This window comes from Puma concolor, chromosome B2, assembly GCF_028749965.1.
Source record: "Puma concolor isolate L17-30 chromosome B2, mPumCon1.1.hap2, whole genome shotgun sequence".
NCBI lineage: Eukaryota > Metazoa > Chordata > Mammalia > Carnivora > Felidae > Puma > Puma concolor.
In genome coordinates, this window is record NC_141671.1 from 153,550,343 (window position 1) to 153,577,714 (window position 27,372).

Consider the following 27,372-nt stretch of genomic DNA (forward strand, 5'->3'; position numbering starts at 1 on the left):
CCAAAATCTATAGAGAACTTAACCAAACTCAACGCCCAAAAAACAAATAATCCAGTGAAGAAATGGGCAACAGACATGAATAGACACTTCTCCAAAGAAGATATCCAGATGGCTAACCAACACAAAAAATGCTCAACATCACTCATCATTAGGAAAATACAAATCAAAACCACCATGAGATACCAACTTACCCCTGTCAGAATGGCTAACATTAACAATTCAGGCAACAACAAATGTTGGTGAGGATGTGGAAAAAGAGGATCTCTTGCAGTGCTGGTGGGAATGCAAGCTGGTGCAGCCACTCTGGAAAACAGTGTGGAGGTGCCTCAAAAAATTAAAAATAGAACTACCCTACAACCCAGCAATGGCACTACTAGGCATTTATCCACGGGATACAGGTGTGCCGTTTTGAAGGGGCATATGCACCCCAGTGTTTATAGCAGCACTATCAACGATAGCCAAAGTATGGAGAGAGCCCAAATGTCCATTGATGGATGAATGGATAAAGAAGACGTGGTTCATATATACAGTGGAGTATTACTCAGCAATCAAAACAAAAAATGAAATCTTGCCATTTGCAACTACATGGATGGAACTGGAGGGTATTATGCTAAGTGAAATTAGTCAGAGAAAGACAAGTATCATATGACTTCACTCACATGAGGACTTTAAGATCCGAACAGATGAACATAAGGGAAGGGAAGCAAAAATAATATAAAAACAGGGAGGGGGACAAAACACAAGAGACTCTTAAATACAGAAAACAGAGGGTTGCTGGAGGGGTCGAGGAGGGGGTATGGGCTAAACGGGTAAGGGGCCTAAGGAATCTACTCCTGAAATCATGTTGCACAATGTGCAACTTGGATGTGAATTATAAAAAATAAATAAATTATAGAAAGTTAAAAAAAAAATTAAAATACATAAATAAACCCAGATTCTTACCAGGGCCAACAAGCCTGCCCCCAGTCAGAGGTTCTGCAGCCCGACGCCCACTCTTGGCTTCACCACCACATGGGCTGGAGCATGAGTGGTGCCCGTTCCCTGAACGCTGCCCTCCCGATGCATACCTGGCCCCTCACCCACCTCACGTGCCCGCTGCCCACATCACCTTCTCAGAGAGGAGCCCCAGAGGAGGCTTGGCACAGGGTGTCCGACGTCGTGTGAACCCACTTCTTTTGTAAGGATACAAAGTCCTCAAGTGTGAGGCCACCGCTCTCCCCTTCACGCACATGTCCCAGCGCTCAGCACAGGCCAGGTGCAGACTTGCTCAGAGACACGTTTACGTGAATTAGTTGAGGGCGCCTGGGTGGCTCCGTCAGTTGAGCATCTGACTCTTGATTTGGGCTCAGGTCGCGATCCCAGGGTTCGCGAGATCAAGCTCCGCATCAGGCTCTGTGCTGGCAGTGTGGAGTCCGCTTGGGATTCTGTCTCCCTCTCTCTCTGCCCCTCCCTCCCCCCCTCAAAAATTAACAAATAAACATTAAATGAATGAGTTAATAGGTTAAGACAGACACGTACACACACGCACACATACAGACACACGGACACAGACACACAGGTGCTCACACACCTACACATACACGTGCGTGCATGCAAGCCCTCATACAGTCCAGGCCACAGGCGTGCTGGGGACAAAGAGGCAGGTGCCGGGGCGTCTGGTCTCGGCCACCCCCCAAGACCCCGCAGTGGTAAGTGCTGCACGTGTGGAGTGACAGCATCACCACTGTGCTCATGAGGCTCCTCATCGGGGTGGGGGGAGCCCCGAGCCTGGATGCAGAGAAGCCAGCAGGAAGGCTCCCAGACAACGGCCTCCCGCGGGGCTTTGCGCCACGAGCTCTGCGGCCAGACGGCCTGCCGGGGGCACACTCGGTGCCGGTGCGTCTCTGGAACTGGGCTGCGGGTCTCTGTTTCCACGCCTAGGAGTCAGGGTCCCGGAAAGGCTGAGTTCACGCCTGCTAAGAACGTGACGTGCGGACGTGGGGCAGCTCAGCACACACCAGCTACGGCATGCGCACCTCTACGTGCGCAACAGGGAAACGTCTGGGATTTGCCTCCTGTCCTGGCGAGTGCCCCCTACAGAGCCAAAAGTCACGGGGCCTCAAGGCGTCCCACAGAAGCCGCCTACGGAACAACGAAAGGGCCTGGGCCCAGCCTGAGACCGGAGGTCCACGCCAACACCTGAGGCCACCAGATGGGATGACGCAGGAGAGCAGCGGAGTCTGCGTACAGATTCTCCCGGAAGTCACTCCCTCACGCGCGGCCTCCGCGACACACAGCACAGGGCACACTCGCAGGGACACTGCACATCGGCCCACGTCCACGGCTCGCGTGCAGGAGTCCGTCTACAGGAGCCCGGCTTTCAGCCCAGACTCACAACTGCATGGACGCGGGCAACCTCTCTATTCTCTGTAGCCTCAAACCCCTCATAGAATCGACTTCTACCTGACAACATGAGACACCACACAGTCCCAGGCAAACGCAGCCTTCTCAGTCTCCAGGGACACAAAACCTGCCCCCATCACTGCAGTCACATCTTTCATCTCCTATGAGAAAAATCGGTTAAGTTTAAAAAAAACTGTCTTTACCGTTATTTTAAAGCTAGGGCTTTATTTTTTATAAGTAAAAAGTATTTAAAAGCCCAAAATTGTATCTTGCACTTCCAATTTAATCAGCTGAAACCATTTAAAAACAAATTTGGAGCCAGATGGAAAAAAAAAATATCAGACTGAGCTCTGATACACAAGTTTCATGTAGGTGAAGTCTTCATGGCTCTGTGATAAGCCCCAGAAAGAAATAAAGAACAGAACAAGTAAAAGAAAAAGAAAATAGAGCCTCACAAGGGAAATGTTCACAAACCACTTTCCATAAGCAAAAAATGATACTGTGATAGTGATGATGACAGTGGTGACGGCGGGGCCTGTCTCTCTTTCCTGGCCATCGGCTACGAACCCCCCATCACCCCAAAACGCCATCAGTGACGACGGCGGTGACGGTGCTGGTGGTGAGGTGACTGGCTCTGAAACGACTCCCTCTAATAAAGAATCATGTGGAGGGGCGCCTGGGTGGCGCAGTCGGTTAAGCGTCCGACTTCAGCCAGGTCACGATCTCGCGGTCCGTGAGTTCGAGCCCCGCGTCAGGCTCTGGGCTGATGGCTCAGAGCCTGGAGCCTGTTTCCGATTCTGTGTCTCCCTCTCTCTCTGCCCCTCCCCCGTTCATGCTCTGTCTCTCTCTGTCCCAAAAACAAATAAACGTTGAAAAAAATAAAAAAATAAAAAAATAAAGAATCATGTGGAATAAGCTCAAAAATTAAGTGAAAAAATCTTTTTCTATTAATTCATATCAGAGACAAAAAGTAACAAGTGTGAGAAATGGTGAGAAATATTTGAAATGCAACAATTACAACATAAAAGAACATCACACATGAAATTCACATTTATCTTACTGAAACATTCTAACTCAAGAATGGAAATATTGGGTAAAATTAGTCAATTCTCACCTATTGTATTAACTGAGGACCCACAGAAATTCTAGAAAAACTGACCAAATATCTAACTTTATAACATTTCAAGAGAGAGACATGAATGTTGGAAATTTTTATATCTAGATAAATTTTATAGATTGCATTTAGAGAATAATACCTTAAACATTTTTCAAGGCCATTTGTCAAAACTTAACCCCAAAACCTATGTGCTGGTGGGTCTGTTTAGGAAGCCCACTGCCCCCTGCATTTGGGTGTCATTTCCTAAATAAGGAACTGCTTCTGCTGGTTAACAGCTGTGATTCAAATTGGCAAGTCCTGAGTGAGCAGATTCTAAGCAAGAGGATTTTCTGGGTGCCACAAAGGTGACCGTCTGCACTGAAAGTCCAAGGCCTTTGCCGGAAAGTTCCACTCAACAACTTCAACAAGTCACAATTATCCTCCAAAGTTTGACATCAAAACGTCGCCTATCAACACCTGAGTTGCACCCGAATTTAAAAGAAATCATTGGGGCGTCTGAGTGGCTCAGTTGGATAAGCATCTGACTTCGGCTCAGGTCATGATCTCACAATTCGTGGGTTCGAGCCCCACATCGGGCTCTGTGCTGACAGCTCAGAGCCTGGATCCTGCTTCCGATTCTCTGTCTCCCTCCCTCCCTCTCTCTCTCTGCCCCTCTCCCACTCGTACTCCGTCTCTCTCTCTCTCAAAAATGAACATTAAAAAAAATAAAATAAAAATAAATATATCATAATGCCTAAAAAATAAGACAGATATTAGGTTACCAATCATTTTAAATGTGGCTCAATTATCAAATTCATTTAAAGGTCCAGAAATTCGTAAGGTTTAATAATCAATCTTAAACCCAATCTTGACAGATCTTACTGTGAAATTAGCAACAGAAGATCCACAATGACAAGGTGGTCCTGCCCACTCCTGCCATTAACGAGCTGACCCCCTTCCCTCGCAGCCTTCCCAGAAGACACGGGATATCGTCCCACACAGAGCTGCTATGACTCACATGCCGTATGTTTTTAAAGTCTGCTATTTTAGTAACCTCATAAAATGTTACAAAATTCTTCAAAAGAATTGCTTCATTCGTCTGGGAGACCTACCGCCCAGGGTTTAAAATGTCTTTGTTCTGTTTTTACCTAAGAGTCTGTACAAACACAGGAAGAAGTACATAAACACTACTCCTCTCCTCAACACCTTTCTTCAGGCTGGTGTTTTCCACCCATGGTGTCCGCAAATGGGAAAAACCTTCTCCTGCCAAAATGCGAAATGTACAAAATGATTAACCTCCAAGGGCACAGTGTTGCGAAGACCTTGGAGATGAGATGCCCGTCTGAGCCTTCAAAGGGCCTCCCCGCAAGACCAAGGATGCCCACAAAATGGGAGCAAGCGACAATGTCACATCTCTCAGGTCTGCTGCCCTCCCCTGGCATCTCCCTGTCCCCATCCCAACGCTCTGACTTTGACCCAGGCTCACTGACACCCCTCGGCCACACCTACGGAGCCATGAAGACTGACAGCTCTCGGGGACCACCCACAGGAGCCACAGGTCTGCCTACACGTGGACAAAGTCTGACTCTGGACCCAACAGCTCCCGCACCCGTTCATCCAGAAGGACAGCGTCTGCCTCAGGAGGGTGCAAGTCCGCGCTCCAGAATTGGTGCCCTTTCCCAGGCAAACCAGCTACAAAACTTTGCAGAGTATCAGACCACACCTGCCCCATTAAACAGAAATTTAAAGGAAACCTGGAATAGTGTGTTGAAATTATAGATAACAAAGACTTTTTAACCAATCCAGTAAGACTTCACTTAAAGACAATAACACTCTTAAGACGCCTGGGTGGTTCAGTCAGTTAGGCATCCGACTTCGGCTCAGGTCGTGATCTCACGGTTTGTGGGTTCGAGCCCCGTGTCAGATTCTGTGCTGACGGCCCAGAGCCTGGTGCCTGCTTCGGATTCTATGTCTCCCTCTCTCTCTGCCCCTCCCCGGCTTGTGCACTTGCTCTCTCTCTCTCTCTCTCAAAAATAAATGCTAACACTAAAAAAAAATTTTTTGAAGCAATAATACTCTTGAAATCATAATGCATATTTCAGAAGGCATTATAAATTAAACCCTTCATTTGGAACTTCATTCAAAATATATCAAAAATCAAAATTGTAGATGAGTCTTAAAAACAAAAGTTTTTCTCATAAATCTCTTAGATGTACTTTTGGGTAGCAAAGTGTCTTTTAAACTAAACTATGAGACAATGAATTCATCAACACGGCACCTCCTCCAATCTCAGGTCTGCAGCCCTCAGCTGTAGGTAGTTCTAAGCTACGTCTCTAACACAGAGTAGCTGCGTCCTAAAAAGAGAAACTACTGGCCCCTGAAGGCTGCTTCACGTCGCTGCAGGACCTATGTGACCATCACTCAACCCTGTGAGTGCCTGAAACACCCAAACTCTCCATCAAGTTTTAAGAGGTAATGTATTACAGTAAAGTTGAAAAATGGGCCCATAAAATAAAGACAGAAGTACAAAAATTCACGTTCAACATGATAGTAAAATATCTTCTAAGGTCAAACGTCAAGGCTCGGAAAATGTAATGATTAAAAACGAGCATTGAGTTTCGCAGCAAACTGGTACAAAACTGCACCAAACTTTGTACCCGTTAAATACTGTGAACACAACACTCGGCACACGACGCATACCGTCAAAACTCACCTTATTCTGACAGATTTGATGCACAGGCCGTGAATGGGCTTCCGCTATCACGGCTGCACTGCGGCCCGCATTGAGGTCGAACACCTCCACGGTCTTGTCCCAGCCCGCGGTGAGCACCAGGTCTGCGTGACAGTTAGGGAACTCCTCTCAATAACCCACCTCGGGGAGTGAACAGGCCTATTCGTTCTGGTACCACCTCTGGAGACACCAGGAGACACAGCGGGTGACTGGCTGTGACTTTCGGAAGCTCCACAGAGACGTGGTCACAGCCCTGGCCCCCCTTCCCCATCTCCCCCCCCCCCACCGCCCATTACATTCAGAAGAATGTAACTTAGACCTTTGAATAAATGAAAATTTTCTAAGAATTCCTAAAGGTCAGAGCTCTCCTTCTAAATAAATCAAAATCAATGCTTTTTAATTAAAAGGGATGATGCTAGCTATAAAAACTCAAAACACAGGAGTTCCTGGGTGGCTCAGTCGGTTAAGCAACGACTTCAGCTCAGGTCACGATCTAGCGGTTTGTGAGTTCGAGCCCCGCGTCGGGCTCTGTGCTGACGGCTCAGAGCCTGGAGCTGCTTTGGATTCTGTGTCTCCCTCTCTCTCTGCCCCTCCCCCACTCATACTCTGTCTCTCAAAAGTGAATAAACAATAAAAAATAAAATAAACTTTCGGCCTCAATTTCATATTCGACAGTTAATGCTGTAACTCTCGCCTGCCTCCGCAGAGATGGGGCAAACCCCAAGTAATCAAAGGGTGTCTACAGCAGGTGTACCGGTTCATTTTTAAAAAGTGCCAAACTACTGCGTATTATTCCGCTGCTAATTTTCCTCTGAAGCCCCTTTCGCCACGCCGACGAACCACTACACACACAGTCAGTGCAGAAGCCATGGGCCCCCGGAGCCTCGGGCTGGAGCCGGGACCCTCAGCAGACGCCTGTCGGGAGGATGGCGCTCAGGATGTGAACACACCAAAAGCGGAGGCAGGATACAGGAATAAAAGTCGTTCACGGCGGACAGGCTGGTGATCTCTGTTGGGCCAGCTGTGGGGAGCCTGAAAACGGGCCTGCACCTGCTCCTTTGTTTGTACCTGAAAGAAAATAAACGCGGTCGATCTTTAGGTTCCCCTCCACTACCGTGAAGCGTCCCACCTTTAAAAACTGAATCCAGGGCGCCTGGGGGGCTCAGTCGGTCAAGCGTCCAACTCTCCATTTCAGTCAGCTCATGATCTCACGTTTGTGGGTTCGAGCCCCGCATCGGGCTCCGTGCTGACAGTGCGGAGCCTGCTTGGGATTCTCTCTCTCCTTCTCTCTCTGCCCCTCCCCTGCTTGTGCCCTCTCTTTCCCTCTCAAAATAAATATATAAACTGCTTAAAAAATTGAAAATGAAGAAAGTTTTCATACCACTTAATAATTATATTTCATAACATCAAAGGAATAAATCAGCTACCTTAATTTTCCTTTAGGAAACCCTAACTTTTCATTTAGGAAAACTTCATGAAAAAATATCATTATATAAAGCCCCAAATAATTCATTCCTGTCTACAAAAAAGCAAACTTTTCTCCTAATTCTAAAATAATTACATATACTTAAGGAGACATCCAGCCAGTTATGAATTATCTGTGTTTCCATTTACACATATGTTCTTAATATCTTCTAAAGGGTAACATAAGCAGCTAACAGTGGCTTAATAAACACACAGCCTCGGGGTGCCTGGGTGGCTCAGTCGGTTGAGTGTCTGGCTTAGGCTCAGGTCATGATCTCACGTGACCGTGAGTTCAAGCCCCGCGTCGGGCTCTGTGCTGACAGCTCGGAGCCTGGAGCCTGCTTCGGAGTCTGTGTCTCCCTCTCTCTCTGCCCCTCCCCCACTCATGCTCTGTCTCTCTCTGTCTCAAAAATAAATAAACATTAAAACACACACACACACACACACACACACAGCCTCGACAATTCCTAACAATAATTCTGTACAGGAAAGGAACCCGCTGGCAATCTCAGGATGCGGCCCTAACCCAGGGAGGGCATGGCTGGCCCTGGGGAGACGGTGGGATGGCCCAGGAGGGCCCAGGGGAGACGGCGGGTCGGCCCAGTTGGGTAAGAACTGCCACAAGCAGGTTCAGGTGGGTGATGGGCAAAGGGGTGGGGAGGGTGGAGGGAGATATGGGGTGGCGGCTGACGTGGAGGGTGAAACAGGCCGTCAGCCTGCTCCTTCCTGGAGAGAAGTAAAGGCTGGGCGGGGGGCCTGGGGCCATGACATCAGGGTGGGCACAGAGACGGGCACCCAGAGAACAGGTCCTGGGGACAGGGCTGTGGGGCTCGAGGGACAAATGGAGTGGAGTCACAGGAGGTCGGCAGTAAGGCTCAGTGCCAGCACACAGATACCATAAATTACTGTGCATCCCCACTGAAAACCATCGCTGGACCGCACAGCAGGTGGTTAACGGGACAGAGAGCGGCTGCTCCGTCTGTGGACAGCACAGGCCAGGCGACGCTGTTCAGAAAGAACAGAGGGTGTGTTCACGGGGAGTGGGGGTGCATGGGGACTCCCCGTTTGGGCACCGCATTCCCGTGGCATCGCGGGCCACACACCCCCTCAGGCTCAGAGGGAGAGGAAGGGCAGGGGGGCGGGGGGACGTGCCGCTGGGCGCACGGCATTTCCGTCTCTGCTCCCAGACAAGAACAAGTGTGCACCGAGGGGCCGGCCCGCAGCCTTCCGGAACAACAGACAGTCCTGCTGAGAGGCGCTCACGCCTGCAGCCTGTGCAAGGTTCAGAGTCCCATCATGCAAAGCCCCGGCCGTTTCAGAGTCACCACCTCCAGCTGACGCTGGGACACGTGGGGAAGACGCTGCAGCCTGAGCGACAGGCCTCGGGACAGGCGCTTCTCCAGCAGCTGCCACGGGGGCCCCTCCCCAGACAGAGCAGGGGGAGGCTTCCCCTGGCTGCACACCACCACCCACCGGAGGCTCGGGCCACATAAGCGCGTGCCAGGCCAGGGTGTGCAAGGAGGAATCGCCTGCACACCCTGGCTCTGGCCACTGGAAGCCGGCCCAGTACCTCTTTCCCGGGACCTGTATCATCAAGACCAAGACGACACGGAAACGCTGGGCTCGCGACAGCCAGCAAGCCTCCGGATCCTCGTAGCTCGCCCCAGACTCTCACCGGCGGAGAGCACGTCACTCAGACCAGCCGGCGCGCGGTGCCGCACCGCAGCCCAGAGGACACATGGAGCATGAGCACCCGCAACGGACGGGGGGCCCGAAGCCGGACGTACAGACGAGGGAGGTCCTCCCGGGAAATCCACCCGGGGCAGGCAGGACCTCTGCTGGGTCCCGACGGACGTCACTTGACACGCGACTCACCCGTCCCCCGCCTTCCTACTTCCGACGGGGACTTCCCTGTGTCGCGGCTTCCTCCTTTCAACACTGCACACGGCTGGGGGAGGGGCCGGCAGCCCGCCCTGTCGTCAACCCAGCACCGCAGGCTGGGGCCCCTGGGCAGTGAGGCCGGGTGGCCCGCAGGGGGTCTCCGGGGACGGGCTGAGGGTGAGTGTGTGTGCCAGGCAGAGTGTGCGTGGGGAAGGCCGCAGGGGTAACGCTACTGGAAGCCCAGGGCACTCTGTGCCGTCTGTCCAGCCGCAGGAGCGGCCTCATGGATCCATCGCACCTGACCCACACCCATCCTGGCCTCGGCACCCGTGTCCCGGCCTGACCTAGAAGTAGGCCGATCTTCCGGCTGAGAGCTGGGGACGTGTGCTATGTGGATCCCTCCATCCACAATTAAAAAGCTATCCAGTAAGGCCGCTAAGCTGAAAACTTACCCATGGGTCTCCCAATGGGCACAACGGGGATGAAACAGATCCCACAGTGACTCGCAAGCCAGACCCCGAGCTCACACTAGCTCATTCAAACCCACATGCTCCAAAGCAAGAGCACAGGTGAGCCGATGCAGGGGCAACTTCCCACATGTGCTGTGTAAGGGAACCTCGTTTACAGATTCTGACAGTCCCTGCCACGCGCCCAGGGGCCTGCAGCCTGCAGGCTTCAGCAAAGTCTCCCCCTTCATCTTGCCACATAAGAAATATGAACGTGATGCCTGGAGCTACGGCAGCCACCTTCACGGCATAAAGCGAGAAGCGACAGAAGGCAACCAGCACACACTGAGGGCACTGGGCGGTTCTCGGGGGGGTCCTCCACCCCGTGGACCTCCCACCTCCGGGTGGCTCGGGACGTGCCAGGAAAGCCATCATCAGGCATTGAGTTACAGGAAGGAGGGCAGGACGGACAGCCTCCGGAGGACAACACGGCCTGCCCTCACCGTGTGTGCCGCACACAGCTTGCTGCCGGGCACCCAGAAGGCGGGTCTGAAGACACCCTACGCGCCCCCACAGCCCCACTTCCAGGCAGGCACCCCGCAATCCGTCCCTAAGGCACCGGTGAGAATGACAAGTCGGAAGAAGCAGGTATCGGTCAACCAGAGGATGGGGGAGGACGTGCGGCACGTTCCTACCGTATAAAATCTCACGACGGTGCGCAAACAGACCAAAGTTCCGTTCGTGAGCGCGGCTGAGTCTCACAGGCGTAATTTTGATTATTATGAAAGGCGTGCTGCGTTTAAAGACTCAATAAAACCGCGTGGAAACCTAGAGATACAGCAAACCTAGAACCACGGATGGGAAGCAAACACACCAGGGTCTCAGCAAGAGGGAAGTCACAACAGCCACAGCACGGGAGAAGCCCCAGTGTCCACTGACTGATGGACGGAGAGGACGCGGTGCGTGCGCACACACACAACACACACACACACACACACACACACACAGTGAGATAGACAGACACACATACAAGACACACACACAGGGAGAGACACACACACACAGAGGGAGAGACCTACAGAGACACACACACACAAATAGGATATTACTCAGACACAAGAAAGATTGAGGTCTTGAATCTGCAGCAAGGATGGGCCCAGAGGGTACTGTGCTCAGTGAAGTAGGTCCGAGAAAAACGGACCCCGTATGACCGCACTTACAAGTGGAATCTAAAAACAAGCAACGACGAAACACAAACAGATTCATACGTACAGAACTGGAGGCTGGCAGAGGGGAGGTCAAGGTCAGGGACGGAAGTGCGGCACAAGGAAATACGGTCAATGGTACCGGTAGTTTTGTACTGGGCTGATGGCAGCTACCCTCGCCCTGCTAAGAAAAAAAAACAAAAAAGGGGGCAGAGGAAAGAGGGGCAGGAAAGGCCTGGAAAGGCAGCCCTCTATTTATCCCTGTAATTTTTCATTTCTTTAAAAACTTTGGAAACAAACAAAAAAAGTGTTAATATTTGCCAAAGGGAGGTGTAGCTAAACAGGCATTTAGTATATTCAGCACGTGTGTGTGTGCGTGTGTAGGAAACGTTTCATCTTTAACTTCACCATAAACACAGCAGTAATCGTCCCACACAACGTCCATCGAGGCGGGAACGCCACCTTCCGAAGCCCCGCACCGCGGCCCCGGGCAGGGAGAGACCGCTCACCCGGCTCCTGGCAGCAGCTGGCCAGGCTGTGACTACCCTGTACATAACATTCAAATGGAAACACTCTTGTTTCATAACGTCAGCCCTGAAACACAGCGCCCCCCACTACAGAGAGCAAATGTAAAAGAGGAGGCTACGTACCTTCTTATCTCATCCTTGCTCGTGTCAATGTGACACTTCAGGAGCTGAAGTTCAGGGCCAGGAGAACACAATATAAAAGCGTCCAGGTAGTAAAACTGGGCGGACTGGATGGGCTTCGGGAACAGGTCTCTGCCCTATAACGCAGATCGGTAGTTACTGCCAACACAACAGACGTTAGCAAGAAACTCCACTGCTCGAAACAGGACAGTCTTCGTGTTAACCCCAAACATCTACCTTAAATGTACAGACAGATTGTGTTAGAACCGGTTTACAATTTTGTTCCCTCTCCCTGACTACTCCTAAAAGATGTTCCAAGTAGTACGTATTTGGAATTCTGGCCACTTAGACTTTAAAGGAAGACTGACACTTGGCAGTGAACACGTGGAGTAGCAAGGATTTTAGTAGAGACAAAATTCTCACCACGAGGAGCCTGAGGGCTCTGCTCTCAGCCTGTATCTCAGAACGTCCGAGACAGCAGTGTCACGGCCCTCAAGCAAGTGCGTCCCCTTGAACCTGCTGCCAAACTGCTCGACTCAGGGCCCCAGGTCTGACGCGCCTCCCCTCCCGGCTCATTCTCCTAGGGCTCGACCCCCCTTGACAACAAGACTCACGGGAATAAGAGAGCCACATCTCTGACAATTTGCAGTTTGTGGGCTCCTCTTCTGACTACCCCCCTTTCCCATCCTGGCCGTGAGATGATCCCACCTTCCCTTCGTGCCTCACCCACTGTCTCCAGACGGTCACCTCCAAGCACATTAAAATGCTCACACGCAGCTGTGTGTGTGCACGTCAGGTGTGTGGGTAAATACACATACGCACACATTTAAGAAGACACTTCATCATCAGCCGCTGTCGGTTCTGATGCATCTCCGGCTTACCCTGGCCTCAGCCTCCCAGTTAGGGCAAGAACCTGGGGCCCCGAGAAGGCGCTGTGAGCCTGTGACACCGCGTGGTCACTGTGAAGTCCCTTACCACACACAGCACGAGCTCCGCCCTATGCAGCGACCACACCCTCAGCATCCCGTCCAGGGAAGTGGACAGCAGCCACCGGCCGTCATGACTCCAGCACACGGTGCTCACTGCCCCATCATGACCTAATGGGAGGGAGACAGAGGGGGCGCCTGGAACCTTCATGCGGCACAGCCGAGTGCAGCTTCTGGGAACCACCAGCCAGGCCAGAGGGCTTCCCAAGCCACGGTGACACCAGTGAAACCAAAGATGGAGAAGGTGACTTCTGCCTCCTTTAAAGACTTGACATGGCTATTGATGGAGCGATTTCAGAAATCATACTTGAAACATAAAGCCCCAAATTATGTGTGCATTTGTGTCTTTAAAGAAGAAACAAAATGCAGAAACTTATAAAATGTATAGAAATCTGTGGACTCCAGGGGTGCCTGGGAGGCTCAGTCAGTTAAGCGTCCAACTTCGGCTCAGGTCATGATCTCACAGCTCGCGAGTTCGAGCCCCGTGTCTGGCTCTGTGCTGACAGCTCAGAGCCTGGAGCCTGCTTCCCACTCTGTCTCCCCCTCTCTCTGCCCCCCCCCCCCACTCATGCTCTGTCTCTCTCTCTCTCTCAAAAATAAATAAACGTTAAAAAAATGTTAAAAAAAAGAAAAAAAATCCATGGACTTCACGATAACACATCTCAAGGAACTGTTGGTCTTTCAATACTGAAGAGAACGGTTATGAGGATTTACTGCCCACAGTCAGGTACAGTGTGAGTATTTGTTAGGCCCTTGCTGGCCGCCAGTCGGTAGACAGGCCGTCCCCCAACAGTTTGTCAAATGTGCTGCACAGAGAGGAGCCACACACACAGTTGAAAAGAAAGAAAAGTGGTCAAGAAACAGCAGTTACCTGCTTCCCACTTCTTACCAAAACCCCTAGAGACAAGTTCTAAAATGACAAGTGCAGTCTGTTCTTTGGGCCACTGTGACCCCTTGACTTGTGTCACCACCACCGCCGCGGAGGCGGCAAACAGCCAAGACGCGCGCTCTGGTGGCCCCATCCTCATGTGGGGCAACGGGAAGGCCAGACCTCTGCGTTTACATGCATCGGGAGGTCTCTGCGGCACCTTCCCCTTGACAGACATGCACCCCGGTGCAGGGCTGGGGCACCCACGGGGTGTCTCCCCCAATCACACACGTGGTCAGTGGGATAGGCCGACCGTGCGCCCCAGCTCTGAGCTGACCACAGAGGATGGACTCGGTCCCTGGACCCCACCCCGGCCGCCGGCCCTGCTCCTCCCTTCGGGCTGCTGCTCACCTGCTGCCCCCTAGTGGGGGCTTGTGGGAGTTTCAGCAGAAGGCCTAAGGCCCTGTAAGGGGGAGTCACCACCGCTGCTGGGCCACAGAGCAAGGCCATGGGTGACCACTTAGAAAGGTCGTCACCCCGGGGAGGTATCTTAAAGCCAGTCTGACCCTGCGGCCACCTGCTTCTCTGACAGGGGGAGGAGCCCAAGGAAAGGCAGGGACAAGGCAGTCATGGGGCGTGTGCAGTTTCAGAAATGAAAACCGTGGGCTTTCAGAAGTGGGAACGGAGAGGGTGGGCAGTACCGGGGAGGCTGGACCCATGTGGCAGGCCCAGTGGCCCCCGCGCCACACAAGGCTGCCTTCCTGCGCAGGCACCACATCCCCACATCCAGCCAGGACTGTGGGGAGGGACCCCAGGCGAGCACCGCATCCGGGACCTGGCTCTGCCGCGGTGCCCACCTGCCTGAACGCAGATGGAGCCCCAGGCACCGTGCAGACGTTCCTGCTGCGGCCAGACCACCAAAGATGAGACCATGAACTGCAGGATCACATCACACTCGCCGGAAAAGCAACAGGAGAAAGATGGGGAAGCAGGAAAGGTTTATAAAGAGCAGGGACTGCAGTTCTGAAACCGGCCCGTCCAACCAGAATTTCACCTGCAGTGGCGCTGCTGCCCCCTGGTGGGGGCTTGTGGGAGTTTCAGCAGAAGGACTGAGGCCCCGTAAGGGGCATCATCACCGCTGCTGGGCCGCGGAGCAAGGCTGGGGCCTCCAGGGGAAGGAGGCTTGTAACCGCCACCGGAGAGGGCGCCCGGGAGGGTTCACTGAAGTGTCTCAGGGCCCCTCCCCCTCCCCCACCGCCTCCCCCAGGGAATGAGGCCGAAGCCGCAGGTTGCATCTCGCTGGGTGTCATTCTTCCCAATTAAGTGATAACCCACTGCAGCATGGGGACATCCTCCTCCTGTCCTTGCGTCCCTCCCACCCCTCCCACCGCCAACTGCTGTTCCAAGCCTGGGCACCCAGACAAGGCCAACTGAGTCACCAGAGAAGGCAGAAGCACTCCTGATGCAGACACTAAAGGGACGCCCTCCGCTGGTCCTCCAGTGTCGCTGCGGCCCTTAGGAGCCCACCCAGGGCGTCAGCTCAGAGGGGAGGGACAGACCTCTCTGACTCCGAATGAGAACAACCAGAACCCCCATGGCACCTTCTCCTCCGAGCTCCACCCTGCACACAAGCAGCTGTGACCTCAAGGCCTGGCGCTGGGACCCCAGCTCCAGCTGCTCAGTGTGCCCGTGAAGGACCCAGGCTGACCTGTGCTCAGTTCTGTGCTGCACACACGGCCCTCTCGCTGGACCACGCGGACCTGGATGGCAGATGCCCGTGTTGTGCGTGCTGGGGACATAAGTCTCAGAAATCGAATGAACAGGGCACAAAACACATTTGAGTCCTCTCCTTTCCTGGGGCCATGGCCACACCCGGGGTGTGTGACCCCCACACCACAGAAAAGGAACGTGGACGCCAATGGCGTGGCTTGAGCTCCAGTGGACAGAGAACTTCACACCAGGAGGCGAGAGGTTCTAAACCTCATTCCACCTTTTTTAAGAACACGTTTTTATGCAATTCTGTAACATTTAATGAAGTCTTAATTAAACCTAATCTCCTAAAGTGGCTGGCCCCAGACGCTCACTGTTAACACCCCTCAGCCTCAGGCACGTCCCCCCCCCCCCACCCCGTCTGCTCTGTGCCCAGCACTTGCTGACGAGGGGCAGAAGTTCCAAGGCTGGTGCTGCACAAGGTGGGACAGAAAGTGTCCTAAATTCTACAGCACAAACGTGGGCACCCTTATTAAATGAGCGCCATCATGAACACTGGCTTTCAGACCAGGAGGCACACCCCGCTGTGCCCTCTGAGAATCCACTCCAAGTGCTGCAAAGGGAATTCTAATTCAGCGTCCGATTCTACCCACAACAAAGTAGCCAGATTCCTGTCTCTGTCTTCGACGACGATGGCGATGAAAGCGCCCATTTTCCTGCTTCCCACAGTAAGTGTTGAAAAAGCACCCAACTGTCAAAGCTGAATTACAGGACTATGAAACCAGCTGCATAAGGTGGAACGATGTCCTAGAACAGGTAGGGTAAGAACAGGTGGGTAAGAATGACTCTTCCCCAAAACACAAATAGGCGAGTTCAGATATCTACTGCATTGGGGCGCCCGGGTGGCGCAGTCGGTGAAGCGTCCGACTTCGGCCCAGGTCACGATCTCGCGGTCCGTGAGTTCGAGCCCCGCGTCGGGCTCTGTGCCGACAGCTCAGAGCCTGGAGCCGGTTTCAGATTCTGTGTCTCCCTCTCTCTCTGACCCTCCCCTGTTCATGCTATCTCTCCCTGTCTCAAAAATAAATATTAAAAAAAAAAAAATCTACTGCATTATCTTAACTCAGCCACAAGCCCTATTCCTGCAATAAAATACAGAGAAATGTCCACGTCCAACATAATTGCTACTTATAACAATTGTTGAGCAACACAAAGACCAGAACACGGAAGGTGCCTTAACGAGAACATTCAGGATGACGGTTTTGAGCCAGGAAGCAGCCACAGGACGCGCAGGGGATGATGAGCACCTTCCACAGGGGCCCCCTACTCCTTGCTGCCAAGATGAGGTAGCCTGAGTCCGCAGGATGCTGGGGAGCATGCGCCTGTGCCCCCCACACACACCTGCGCCTTGCCCCCACCCCCGCCACCACACCTGCACCATACCTGTGCTGCCCTGCCCCCTGCCACTGCCCCCATCCCCCCACCACACCTGCACCACACCTGTGTCCCCCATACCCCTGCCTGCACCCCCTCGGCCCCACCACACCTGCACCACCACACCTGCACCATACCTGTGCCCCTCTGCTCCCCGCCTGCACCCCCCGTCCCCCCACCACACCTGCGCCCCCCCGTACTCCTGCCTGCACGCCCCGCCCCCCCACCACCACACCTGCACCCCACTGCCCCATCACACCTGCATCACACCTGTGCCCCCCCCACGCCTGCACCCCATCCACCTATATCACAGAAACACCTGGACTGACAGCATTCGCTTTTTGGGTTTTTGTTGTTGCTAAAACATGTACTGAGTGTGAGTCTTAAAGCGAGCGGCTCCAGGAGCCCAAGCAAGCGTGGGGGGGGGTCACTCAGAGCTCCAGGACCAGGAACCTATCAGGAAACTAAAACACTGAGACTTCCCACACCACTGCCCTCACTTCGAGTCTACTCGCCTCGTTATGTTTATAAAAATGTCTGTATACAAGCCCTCCTGACCTTCCAAATGTGCTTTGGTCACACGTCTGCGAGATCTGACTGTACCCCCTCCCCTGGACCTTTGCAAAAGCTTTGTTCCCTGACCTCGGGGCACCTGTGCCAGAAGTGTCCGCTGCCCCGGCCGCCCCGGCCACACCCTCCCCCCAGCGTGGTGGGGCCGATCCAGTTTGCTAAACCTCCACAAGGGCCTCAGCTCTATTCTGTTCTGATCTTGAAGGGATTGGAAGGGCACGTGGCAACCGACACCCAGGACCAAAGGAGCCCACACACTGTACCTGAGAAGACAGCAGGTGTCCCAGTAAGATCAGCATGGAAGACCAGCGACAAGTGGTTGGCTAAGCCACAGGCCAGCCACCGCCCATCTCCTGCATAAAAAGAGTAAGAGAAATGCCTATAAAGTCACAGCTCACCGGAGGCGCACTCAAAACAGGGGAACAGAACTGGTAGCTGGCTTGAGGCTGGGTTTCCCAGGTAGTGAGAGAATCTACAGCAAACAGCATCTGCTCAACAGCCACCAGCACCCTTTGAGGGCCCACCAGTTGACGTCCCCCCGGCTTCCTTCAGAGAGCCCGAGAGGCAGGAGCTGAGGCGGCACACCCAGGCTGCAGGGCTAGTCAAGAGTCAGCGCTGGGACCTGAACCCAAAGTACCCTAATCCCCAGGGCGCCCTGCCTCCCATCAACAGATTTTTTCAGACACACGTTATTCAGCTAAGCAGTCTTATTTAAACAGATCCCTAAAACAGTACAGAACTAAACTACAGAACCCCCCCCCCACCTGTAATTTTCAAACCCGAGGCTCCTACCTTATTTCTAATCATCTCATAGAATCATATAATCACAAGCAAGCCCGTTGAATATCACAAAGATACTTGACCACTGAGAGTACGTTACCTAATTTCCCAAAATTATTCAAAATATGCTTTGGCTGGAATTATATAAAAACAGCTGTAAGTAACGATAAGCTGTGGGAATGAATGCGCTTAAAGTCCTGAGGGGCACGGCTGGTGGGACACTCGTGGAGACGGGTGGGGCAGGTCCTGACCCCCAGACACAAGCCTTCTCCCCACCCTGACTGACTCCACGTAAATCCGGAAACGACATGTGCTTCTGAAAAAAGGCCTCGAAGAGGAGAGCCGCCCGGGCGAGAGCGGCTCCCCACTTCTGCAAACCTGCTCAGGAAAAACGCTGAGGGTCTGGAGGATCAGTCTGGAAGGGGCGCTGCCTGTGCCTGTGCCTGAGAGACAAGCACCCGCGGGCTCGGAGAGGCTCCATCGGGGAGGGAGGGAGGGAGCTGACGTGGGACCCCGAGGTCATCCGCCCCTGCCCCCCAAGAGGAGCCGGCAGAGGGAGCGGGCAGAGCCCCTACCCAAGGCTCCTGCACCCCATCAGCGGCCGGCACAAGGGCCACCGCCCCCATTCCAGGTGCCGCTGGCTTTCGTCCAGACCCCGGCACGCCAGACAACTTCAAGTAACCAAGACTTTGAACTCCGTTTCCAGTGAAGCAGCGGCAGGGAAGAGACCCTCGCACACGCGGTGATGGCGGCCCCTGGACTCGGCGTACCCGAGAACTGGACACAGAGCGCGGCGGCTGGCCCGTGGGCAAGCACACGCTGCTTGTGGAGTCTGGTTGGTGGAGAACTCTCCAGAGGGTACTCCTTACTTGAAGGAACATGAGAGAAAATGAAAATCAAGTGAGGTTAGAAATAAAAAAATAAACTAGAAAGGGTTCACCTATCCAGATGTGCGATTTTATTCTACCGACTTTGAACGTACAGAAACACATTCAAAGCCATGAAATAATGCACATATTTTAAGTACAAAATGTCAAGGATTTCTCCTGTTTCACATAACTGAAGGGGACCCTGGGATGACCAGATGAGAGCATCTTAGCAAGAGAAAACACACTTCACTTCCCAGTTTCAGATTCCGTGTGGGTGACTATCCACTAATTACTCAGATAATCTGCAAATGGCTTCTACCTGCCCAGAAAATAATCACACCTGAAGTCTGTGAGAGACCATGGACTTGGGGAAAAGGACCGACGGCCAGGGCCCTGTGCAGGGGCAGGCTGGGTGGCGTGGAACCCGCAGGGCCTGGGGGCAAGGCAGCACGGCCCACGGAAGGCATTCAGATCTTTAGGCAAAGTCCCCCCGTTGTTCATTTTCAGCAGCTGGCCTGGTAGCCTCTGAGCAGCAGCTGGCCCAGAGGCCTGGGGACTGGCCAGGGCACAGGAGCCCAGGCCCCTCACTGGCACCCACGTGGCCTCCACGTCCTTCCCACCGCAGTCCCAGAATCCAGTGTAAACAGAGCACAAAACCACCTGTCAGGCAGCACTGCCACAGGTTAGGGGGACGTGGAAAGTTCCAGGCACACTGCACAGGGCAGAAAGGAAAGTAGCTATGATCTGAAGACAGGTTGTTGTAAAAGCTGAAAGTTACGGAAGACAAGTTAGACACATTTACTCATGTCTCTAATGCAGTAAAAGCTGGGAAGACGGGCTTGCAGGCCCGCCCCCAGCCAGGCAGCACCGTCCCTTCAAAGGGAAATTTGGTGGGTGTTCAGAGGAGCCTCTCCCTAAGAAACACTTGCCTGTGCCCAGGACGTTGTTTGGGGTCTCCGGAAACCCCTCAATGCAATGCCCCTGGGGCTGGAATTGCAGCAGAGACAGCTGACTCTGTCTGGAGAGCTGGGCTCTCATAGGAAAAAGCCACCAGAAAGATCAGAGTTGAGCAGGGCTCTTTCTTGCTGCATTCTATACTCAACCACAGACAGCTGTCCCAGGGTCCGAGGGCACCTGCTGCGGGCACATCCCCACCGTCGCTGACCCACTGATACAGGAGCAGCACAGACGGGCAGGAAGAGCAATGGGGCTTAAGAAAAACGTCACAACACGTGGGCAAAACCAGCATCTGGCAAGTGACTGCTCAAGTACAGACGGGCTGCAGACTGGAGTCAGTGACACTTCACTCCCGTCGTCCATAGTCTCCATCCCCGTGTGGGTGTAGACGGGCTGTAGACTGGAGTGGGTGATAATTTGATACCACCAGCCATAGTCTCCATCCAAATGAGGGAATCTAGGTCCTAGAGGTCCCCCAAACACCTTCCCATCTAGGCACGTGGGGCCTGGGGATCGGCAGGTTGGCCACGGTCCGCACATCGTGGGCAGCAGTGCGTCCCACAAGAAGCGCATCCATGTCAGTGAGCTCATCGCCGGCCATTCAATATTCGCCTGGAGCCCATAAACTGATCAAATTTTTCTGTCCAATTATTAAGCAAGAGACTTATCAAGAATGATCCATCGCTGGCTACAACACTTTCTTAAAACAGTATTTTAACAAAAATTAACTATTGCCTCTAGAGGCAAGGGAAACAAAAGCAAAAATGAACTATTGGGACCTCATCGAGATAAAAAGCTTCTGCACAGAGAAGGAATCTCTCAACAAAACTAAAAGGCAACTGATGGAATGGGAGGAGATATTTGCAAATGACATATTTGGTAAAGGGTTAGTATCCACAAGACGATAAACAAATCAAACCCAACACCCAAAAAACAAATAATCCAGTGAAGAAATGGGCAAGAGACATGAATAGACACTTCTCCAAAGAAGACATCCAGATGGCCAAGCGACACATGAAAAGATGCTCCACATCACTCATCATCAGGGAAATACAAATCGTAACCACCAGGAGATACCACCTGACACCTGTCTAACTAGGCTAACATTAGCAACTCGGGCAACAACAGAGGTTGGTGAGGATGCGGAGAAAGAGGATCTCTTGCACTGCTGGTGGGAATGCAAACTGGTGCAGCCACTCTGGAAAACAGTATGGAGGTTCCTCAAAAAACTAAAAATAGAACTACCCTATGCCCCAGCAATTGCACTACTAGGTATTTATCCAAGGAATACAGGGATGCTGTTTTGAGGGGCGCAGGCACCCCAACGTTTATAGCAGCGCTATCAACAATAGCCTAAGTATGGAAAGAGCCCAAATGTCCACTGACTGACAAATGGATAAAGAAGCGGATTGTATACACACGATGAGTTATGACTCAGCGATCAAAAAGAAGGAAGTGTTGCCATTTGCAGCAAACATGGATGGAACTAGAGGGTATCGTGTTCAGCAAAATGAGTCCGTCAGAGAGAGACAAATACCATATGATTTCACTCACGTGTGGAATTTAAGAAACAAAACAGATGAACATAGGGGAAGGGAAGGAAAAATAAGATAAATACAGAGAGGGAGGCAAACCGCAAGAGAGACTCTGAAGACTGAGGGTCGCTGGAGGGGAGGTGGGGGGAGATGGTGTAGGTGGGTGACGGGCATTGAGGAGGGCACTTGCCGGGATGCGCACTGGGTGTCGTGTGTAGGTGGTGAATCACTGGGTTCTACCCCTGAAACCATTATCACACTATATGTTAACTAACTTGGATTTAAAGAAAGAAAAAAATATTGCCAAGTTGTCAAGACGGTAAAAATAGCAGCCTGTCTGAAAAATGAATACGGAAGAACTGAATCTGAGTAAAAGGACATACATATACGAATAACGTGCACACGCGGTGTATACGTGGGCCATGTACACATCTGGTACTCCCAAGGTTGGACACCTGTTTGAAACAAATTCACTGACAGTATTCAAAGGGCCTCCCCAAAGTATGCTACGTCTACTTTGAAAGGCAAGTTCGTGACGCACCACCTGTGACTGCTCCTGCGGCGTGAAGGGCTGTCACCGTTATTCCTGGTGTTGGTCTTGGGTGAAAACATAGTGACGCTGTGGAAAGAAAACTCTTACGTCATCTCAAAGATGACAGCTCCAAGCTTCTTAAGAGACCTGTATTTTGCAGCAAAACATACAGAACATATAAACATATAAACGCTTTCAGTGTCCCAACTAGTGATAAAGCGAACACTCACTTACTCTAATTGTAACAGCTATTGTTTCAATTATATATCTACACTGGCTATTGCACTGCTGAAAATATATCTGGACATAAAAATTCTGGATAATACTGAGCTACTCACTTATAAATTTTGACTACTAGAAAAACACTAAGATAACCATTTCTGTGTAAAGATCACACCGCAAATTATCTATTGGTCCCATTTTGTGAGGTGTGTGTGAAAGATGTATAAATCAAAAAACTGCTCCCAAAGTCAGAATCCCCTTAAAGTGAATACAAAACATGATTCTTATGATATTGTTTCCTTTTGGAGAATAAATTTACATAATCATGACAGAAACGAAACTTCACTTGTGAACATTATTTTGCAAACCTACTCAGAGACAGAAGAGAAATTCCTGGCAAGTCACACTGAATTCTCTCTTGAACAGAATTAGATTAAATGCTGGCGGTGGCTGAACAGGCACCTGTTTCCAAGATGGTTTTTAAGATGAAGAAACAAGCTCCCAGAGATGCTGGGGCACATGGTGCTGAGCTCCGGGGACAGACGAGGGACAGCCACACCCCCATCCCGCACCCGCATCCAAGCCTTGCAGTGTCAGTAGCAGGCTCGGCTTCGGGCCGTGCCCGGAGCCATCAGACCAAGGGGCAGGAGGGGGTGGCCTGGCCCCGGGCCACTGCCAGAGGCTCTGCACTGCCGCAGGATCTGAAAGTCCCCTGGGGCCCGGAGGAGGGAGGATGCCAGTCACTTGAGGATGGGAGAAAAGAGAACAAAGGGTAAGAGACCACTGAGCGGGGACCAGCAGGGAACATGTGAGAAGGAGCCAGAATGCTGCCGGAGCACAGGAAGCACGCCAGGAGGGAGGCGGACACTGTCAGGGCTGGGCTCGCCTCCTTCCATCTGCCCCTCCCACTGCCTCTGACAGGTCACCGTGCCGCATATCCTGACAAGGTGATCCTTGACATTTAAAATACTGTAACATCATGCTGTACTTTTCCCGTAAAGTTCAAACTCCCAGGTTGGTGCTCAGGGCTGTTCGTGGTCTGGCCTCTTCCTCCCCCTGGGCACCCACACAGGAAAGAAAACTCAAGACGTGCCTTAATATAAGGGACCCCAGAAGTCCACACTGAACACAGCAGATCACACTACAGCTGGTACCCACAGGCATGGTGTATGAACTAGTGTGCAATTTTGTTGAGGCAAGGATCCAGAATCCATCCATCCATCCACCTACCCATCCATCCATCATCCACCCACCCATCTATCATCCATCCATCCATCCATCCATCCGTCCATCCGTCATCCATCAGTACTTTGTGAGAGGGTCTGAGTGCCAAGTGCTGTACCAGGACCAGAGGTTTAAAGAATAAATAATAAGTAAAGCACGAAGTCATGTTAGCCAGTCGTGCCAGAGAGAATAAAGCAGGCAAGGGCTGAGAGGGAATCACGGCAGAGGTGGGCATGGTGTCCAGGCAGCCTGGATAGAAGCAAGACTGGCTGCCCCATAAGCAGCACCCATGTGAGCCTCAGGGAAGCGCATGAGGGGGAAGAAAGGGCCGATGGAGAGCCCTGAGGCAGAGGGATGGACGCGGAGGCCAGGGGCGAGGGGGAAGGAGAGCATGGCATAAGCGGGTCAGGGGACGGGTGACCCCAGAGAGCCTCCCAAAGCCCTGACCTGCGTTCCAAGTGGGGCCCCCAGGGCCGTTCCGCTCAGTATGTGAAGAGCACGGAACAGATCAAGATTTGGGGTGAGAAGACGTCAGAGGCCGACGTGCATTTCACACAGAAAAGCAAAGTCCGCTTCCAAGAAATGCAGCATTCCAGAAGGACAAGGGGATTTCAAGGCTCTACTGTACTTGAAACTCCCCAGATACCACGTTGTTCCCAATTTCGTCATCATTGACTCCCTCCCTCCCCAACCCACCAAACCAGGTCTGAATACACTGCATCCAATGCTCCCAGAAAGCCCCGACGGCCAGGTCTCCGTCCCTGCGTCCCCCTCTCCCAGGCAGGTCCACCCCTGTCCTGGCACCTGACAAGGTCACCAGGCACCATCGCTGCCGTCAATCAGGACCAAAGGGCGCCCGAGAGGCGAGCACATGGCGAGCACACAGGAGGGGTTGCTGCGGCCTCGTGTTGACTGCTGTCCACGTGTCCCTGCCCTGCACCCGGGGGTGGCCCTCCACACACATCTTTCCCGCCTCTCCAGGCCTAGTTACTCACTGCGGGGCGGTCGCATACCCAGATGACCTCACTTTGCCGTGGAAAACCAGAGGCTGGTCCTGAACGGTGCTCCGTACCGCCGTGTGAAACGTGTTTAAAAAGTAGATGTTACTGGCACAAAAACAGACACTCGGATCAATGGCACAGAATAGACCAGAAATGGACCCACAAATGTAAGGCCAACTAATCTTTGACAAAGCAGGAAAGAATATCCAATGGAATAAAGACAGTCTCTTCAACAAACGGGGTTGGGAAAACCGGACAGCGACATGCAGAAGAATGAACCTGGACCATTTTCTTACACCAGACACAAAAATAAACTCAAAATGGATGAAAGACCTAAATGTAAGACAGGAAGCCATCAAAATCCTTGAGGAGAAAGCAGACAGAAACCTCTCTGATCTTGGCTGCAGGAACTTCTTACTCAACACGTCTCCAGAGGCAAGGGAAACAAAAGCAGAAATGAACTATTGGACCTCATCAAAATTAAGGAAACAATCAGCAAAACTAAAAGGCAACCGACAGAATGGGAGAAGATATTTGCAAGCGACTAATCAGGTAAAGGGTTAGTATCTAAAATCTATAAACAACTTATCAAACGCCACACCCAGAAAACAAATAATCCAGTGAAGAAATGGGCAAAAGACATGAAGAGACACTTCTCCAAAGAAGACATCCGGATGGCCAAACGACACATGAAAAAATGCTCAACGGCACTCATCATCAGGGAAACACAAATCAAAACCACCATGAGATACCACCTGTCAGAATGGCTAACATTAGCAACTCAGGCAACAACAGATGCTGGCGAGGATGCAGAGAAAGAGGATCTCTTTTGCATTGTTGGTGGGAATGCCAGCTGGTGCAGCCGCTCTGGAAAACAGTGTGGAGGTTCCTCAAAAAACTAAAAATAGAACTACCCTACAACCCAGCAACTGCACTACTAGGTATTTATCCAAGGGATACAGGTGTGCTGTTTCGAAGGAACACGTGCACCCCCGTGTTTACAGCAGCAGTATCAACAATAGCCAAAGTATGGAAAGAGCCCAAATGTCCATCAATGGATGAATGGATAAGGAAGATGTAGTTTATATATACGATGGAGTATTACTTGGTGATGAGAGAGGATGAAATCTTGCCATTTGCAGCAATGTGGATGGAACTAGAGGGTATTATGCTAAGCGAAAGTAATCACAGAAAGACAAAAATCATATGACTTCACTCATATGAGGACTTTAAGATACAAAACAGATGAACGAACATAAGGGAAGGGAAGCAAAAATAAGACAAACACAGAGAGGGAGGCAAAACATAAGAGACTCTAAAATATGGAGAACAGAGGGGTGCTGGAGGGGTTGTGTGATGGAGGGGTGGGCTAAATGGGGAAGGGGCTTAAGGAATCTACTCCTGAAATCACTGTTGCACCATGTGCTAATTTGGACTTAAATTATAAAAAATAAATAAATTATAGAAAAAAAGTAGCAAATGTGTAACATGCCAAGAAAAAAGTTCCTTGAGAACACAAAAGTTCACATGCATGGAAGGAGGCCATTCACTATAAACCGAAGAGGTTTCACACGCAATGCCAAACCAACCGATACCAGCAAAGAAGGTTAAATCAAGGGTATTACAAGTATAAGAAAACAACAAAAAACGTTTTCTCATTCCTCAAATGATACTGAATTGCAGTATGTGCTCAACAGCACATGTTCCAAACACCATGTAGACTAACACATCAGCTCACGTAATAAAACAGGCCACACACAGAACCCGTCTATGTGAAATCCCGTCCGTGGCACACTAGAAACCAGCCATCGTGGAGTAACTCGCTCTATAAAGCTGTGACAAATAGATCTTTTCTACAAACAAGAACAGCAATGATCTTAAATCAGCTCACATTTCTCTCAGGTACTCGTTTACCACATGATAGAGCAGTAAGAAAGATAAAGCACTTAACCATGACTACACCTGTGCACCTCAGTGGCAACGAAATTTCTTATCCTACTAAGTTTTCCGCAGCACTGCCAACTGATAAAAACTCTGACGCTGCATGAACTTAACACAAATATTTACAAATCTCAAATCCTTTCAGGCAAAATAAAATTCTGCGAGAATTATTGATTTTTACAAACATTTAATACTTGGTATCCAATATGAATACTCTGTACAACAGTATAAAGTAGCTTTAGAAAAAACGGATACTTGCACAGTATTGCATTATTTTGAAAATAGTTTTGTTTTGTTTTGTTTTTTAACAAAGAAACTCAGTTCTGTATCTGGCACTATTTCAAGCCTGATAACCTGGACCATATTCCCATCAAAAACCAAGTGAAGCGAGTGAGCAAATCACTAAAATGACACCCACGTGACCAGGAACCCAAAAAGCATCCGGCTCGCCGAAGGCAGAGCCCCACCCGGGGAACGAGGCACCTCGGGGAAGGCCTGGAAATACAACTGCTCCCAGGGGGGACCCAGAAAACCTCTCTCCACCTCAGTGTCAAGTGAAGGAGAAAAAACCTCCGAGAAAAACAAAGCAAACGGAAAATATTTGCCAAATCAGATAATAAAATAACAGATGCATTTGGGTACTTGGTTATGAAAAGGTCTTGAAAGTACTAGAATAAAGTTCATATTTATGGAAGGGCATATTACTTTAATAAATGCTTTAAGTATTAAAATATATCAGTTCATCGCATGTGTTTATTTCTACTATGCTTCTTGCAACTAGAGGGATGCAAATTTTTAGATTCTAGCACAACTATAAATCGGTCATCTGCATTAACTCTCCATATGAATACTTTTTAAACAAGACATAAAACTGTCATAAAAATCAACTGTCTG

The 27,372-nt window shown here is 51.2% G+C and overlaps 1 protein-coding gene across 1 annotated transcript in view; it reads right to left on the reverse strand.

Moving 5' to 3' along the window:
* Positions 1-27,372, reverse strand: part of WDR27 (WD repeat domain 27) — a 153,693-nt gene that overhangs the window by 100,010 nt on the left and 26,311 nt on the right. Inside the window, 8 exon segments of the mRNA XM_086708337.1 lie at positions 6,192-6,313; positions 7,180-7,277; positions 11,856-11,989; positions 12,828-12,949; positions 17,681-17,770; positions 18,968-19,065; positions 22,100-22,177; positions 24,532-24,610. Of these exon segments, the coding sequence (XP_086564463.1) occupies positions 6,192-6,313; positions 7,180-7,277; positions 11,856-11,989; positions 12,828-12,949; positions 17,681-17,770; positions 18,968-19,065; positions 22,100-22,177; positions 24,532-24,610 (821 nt within the window).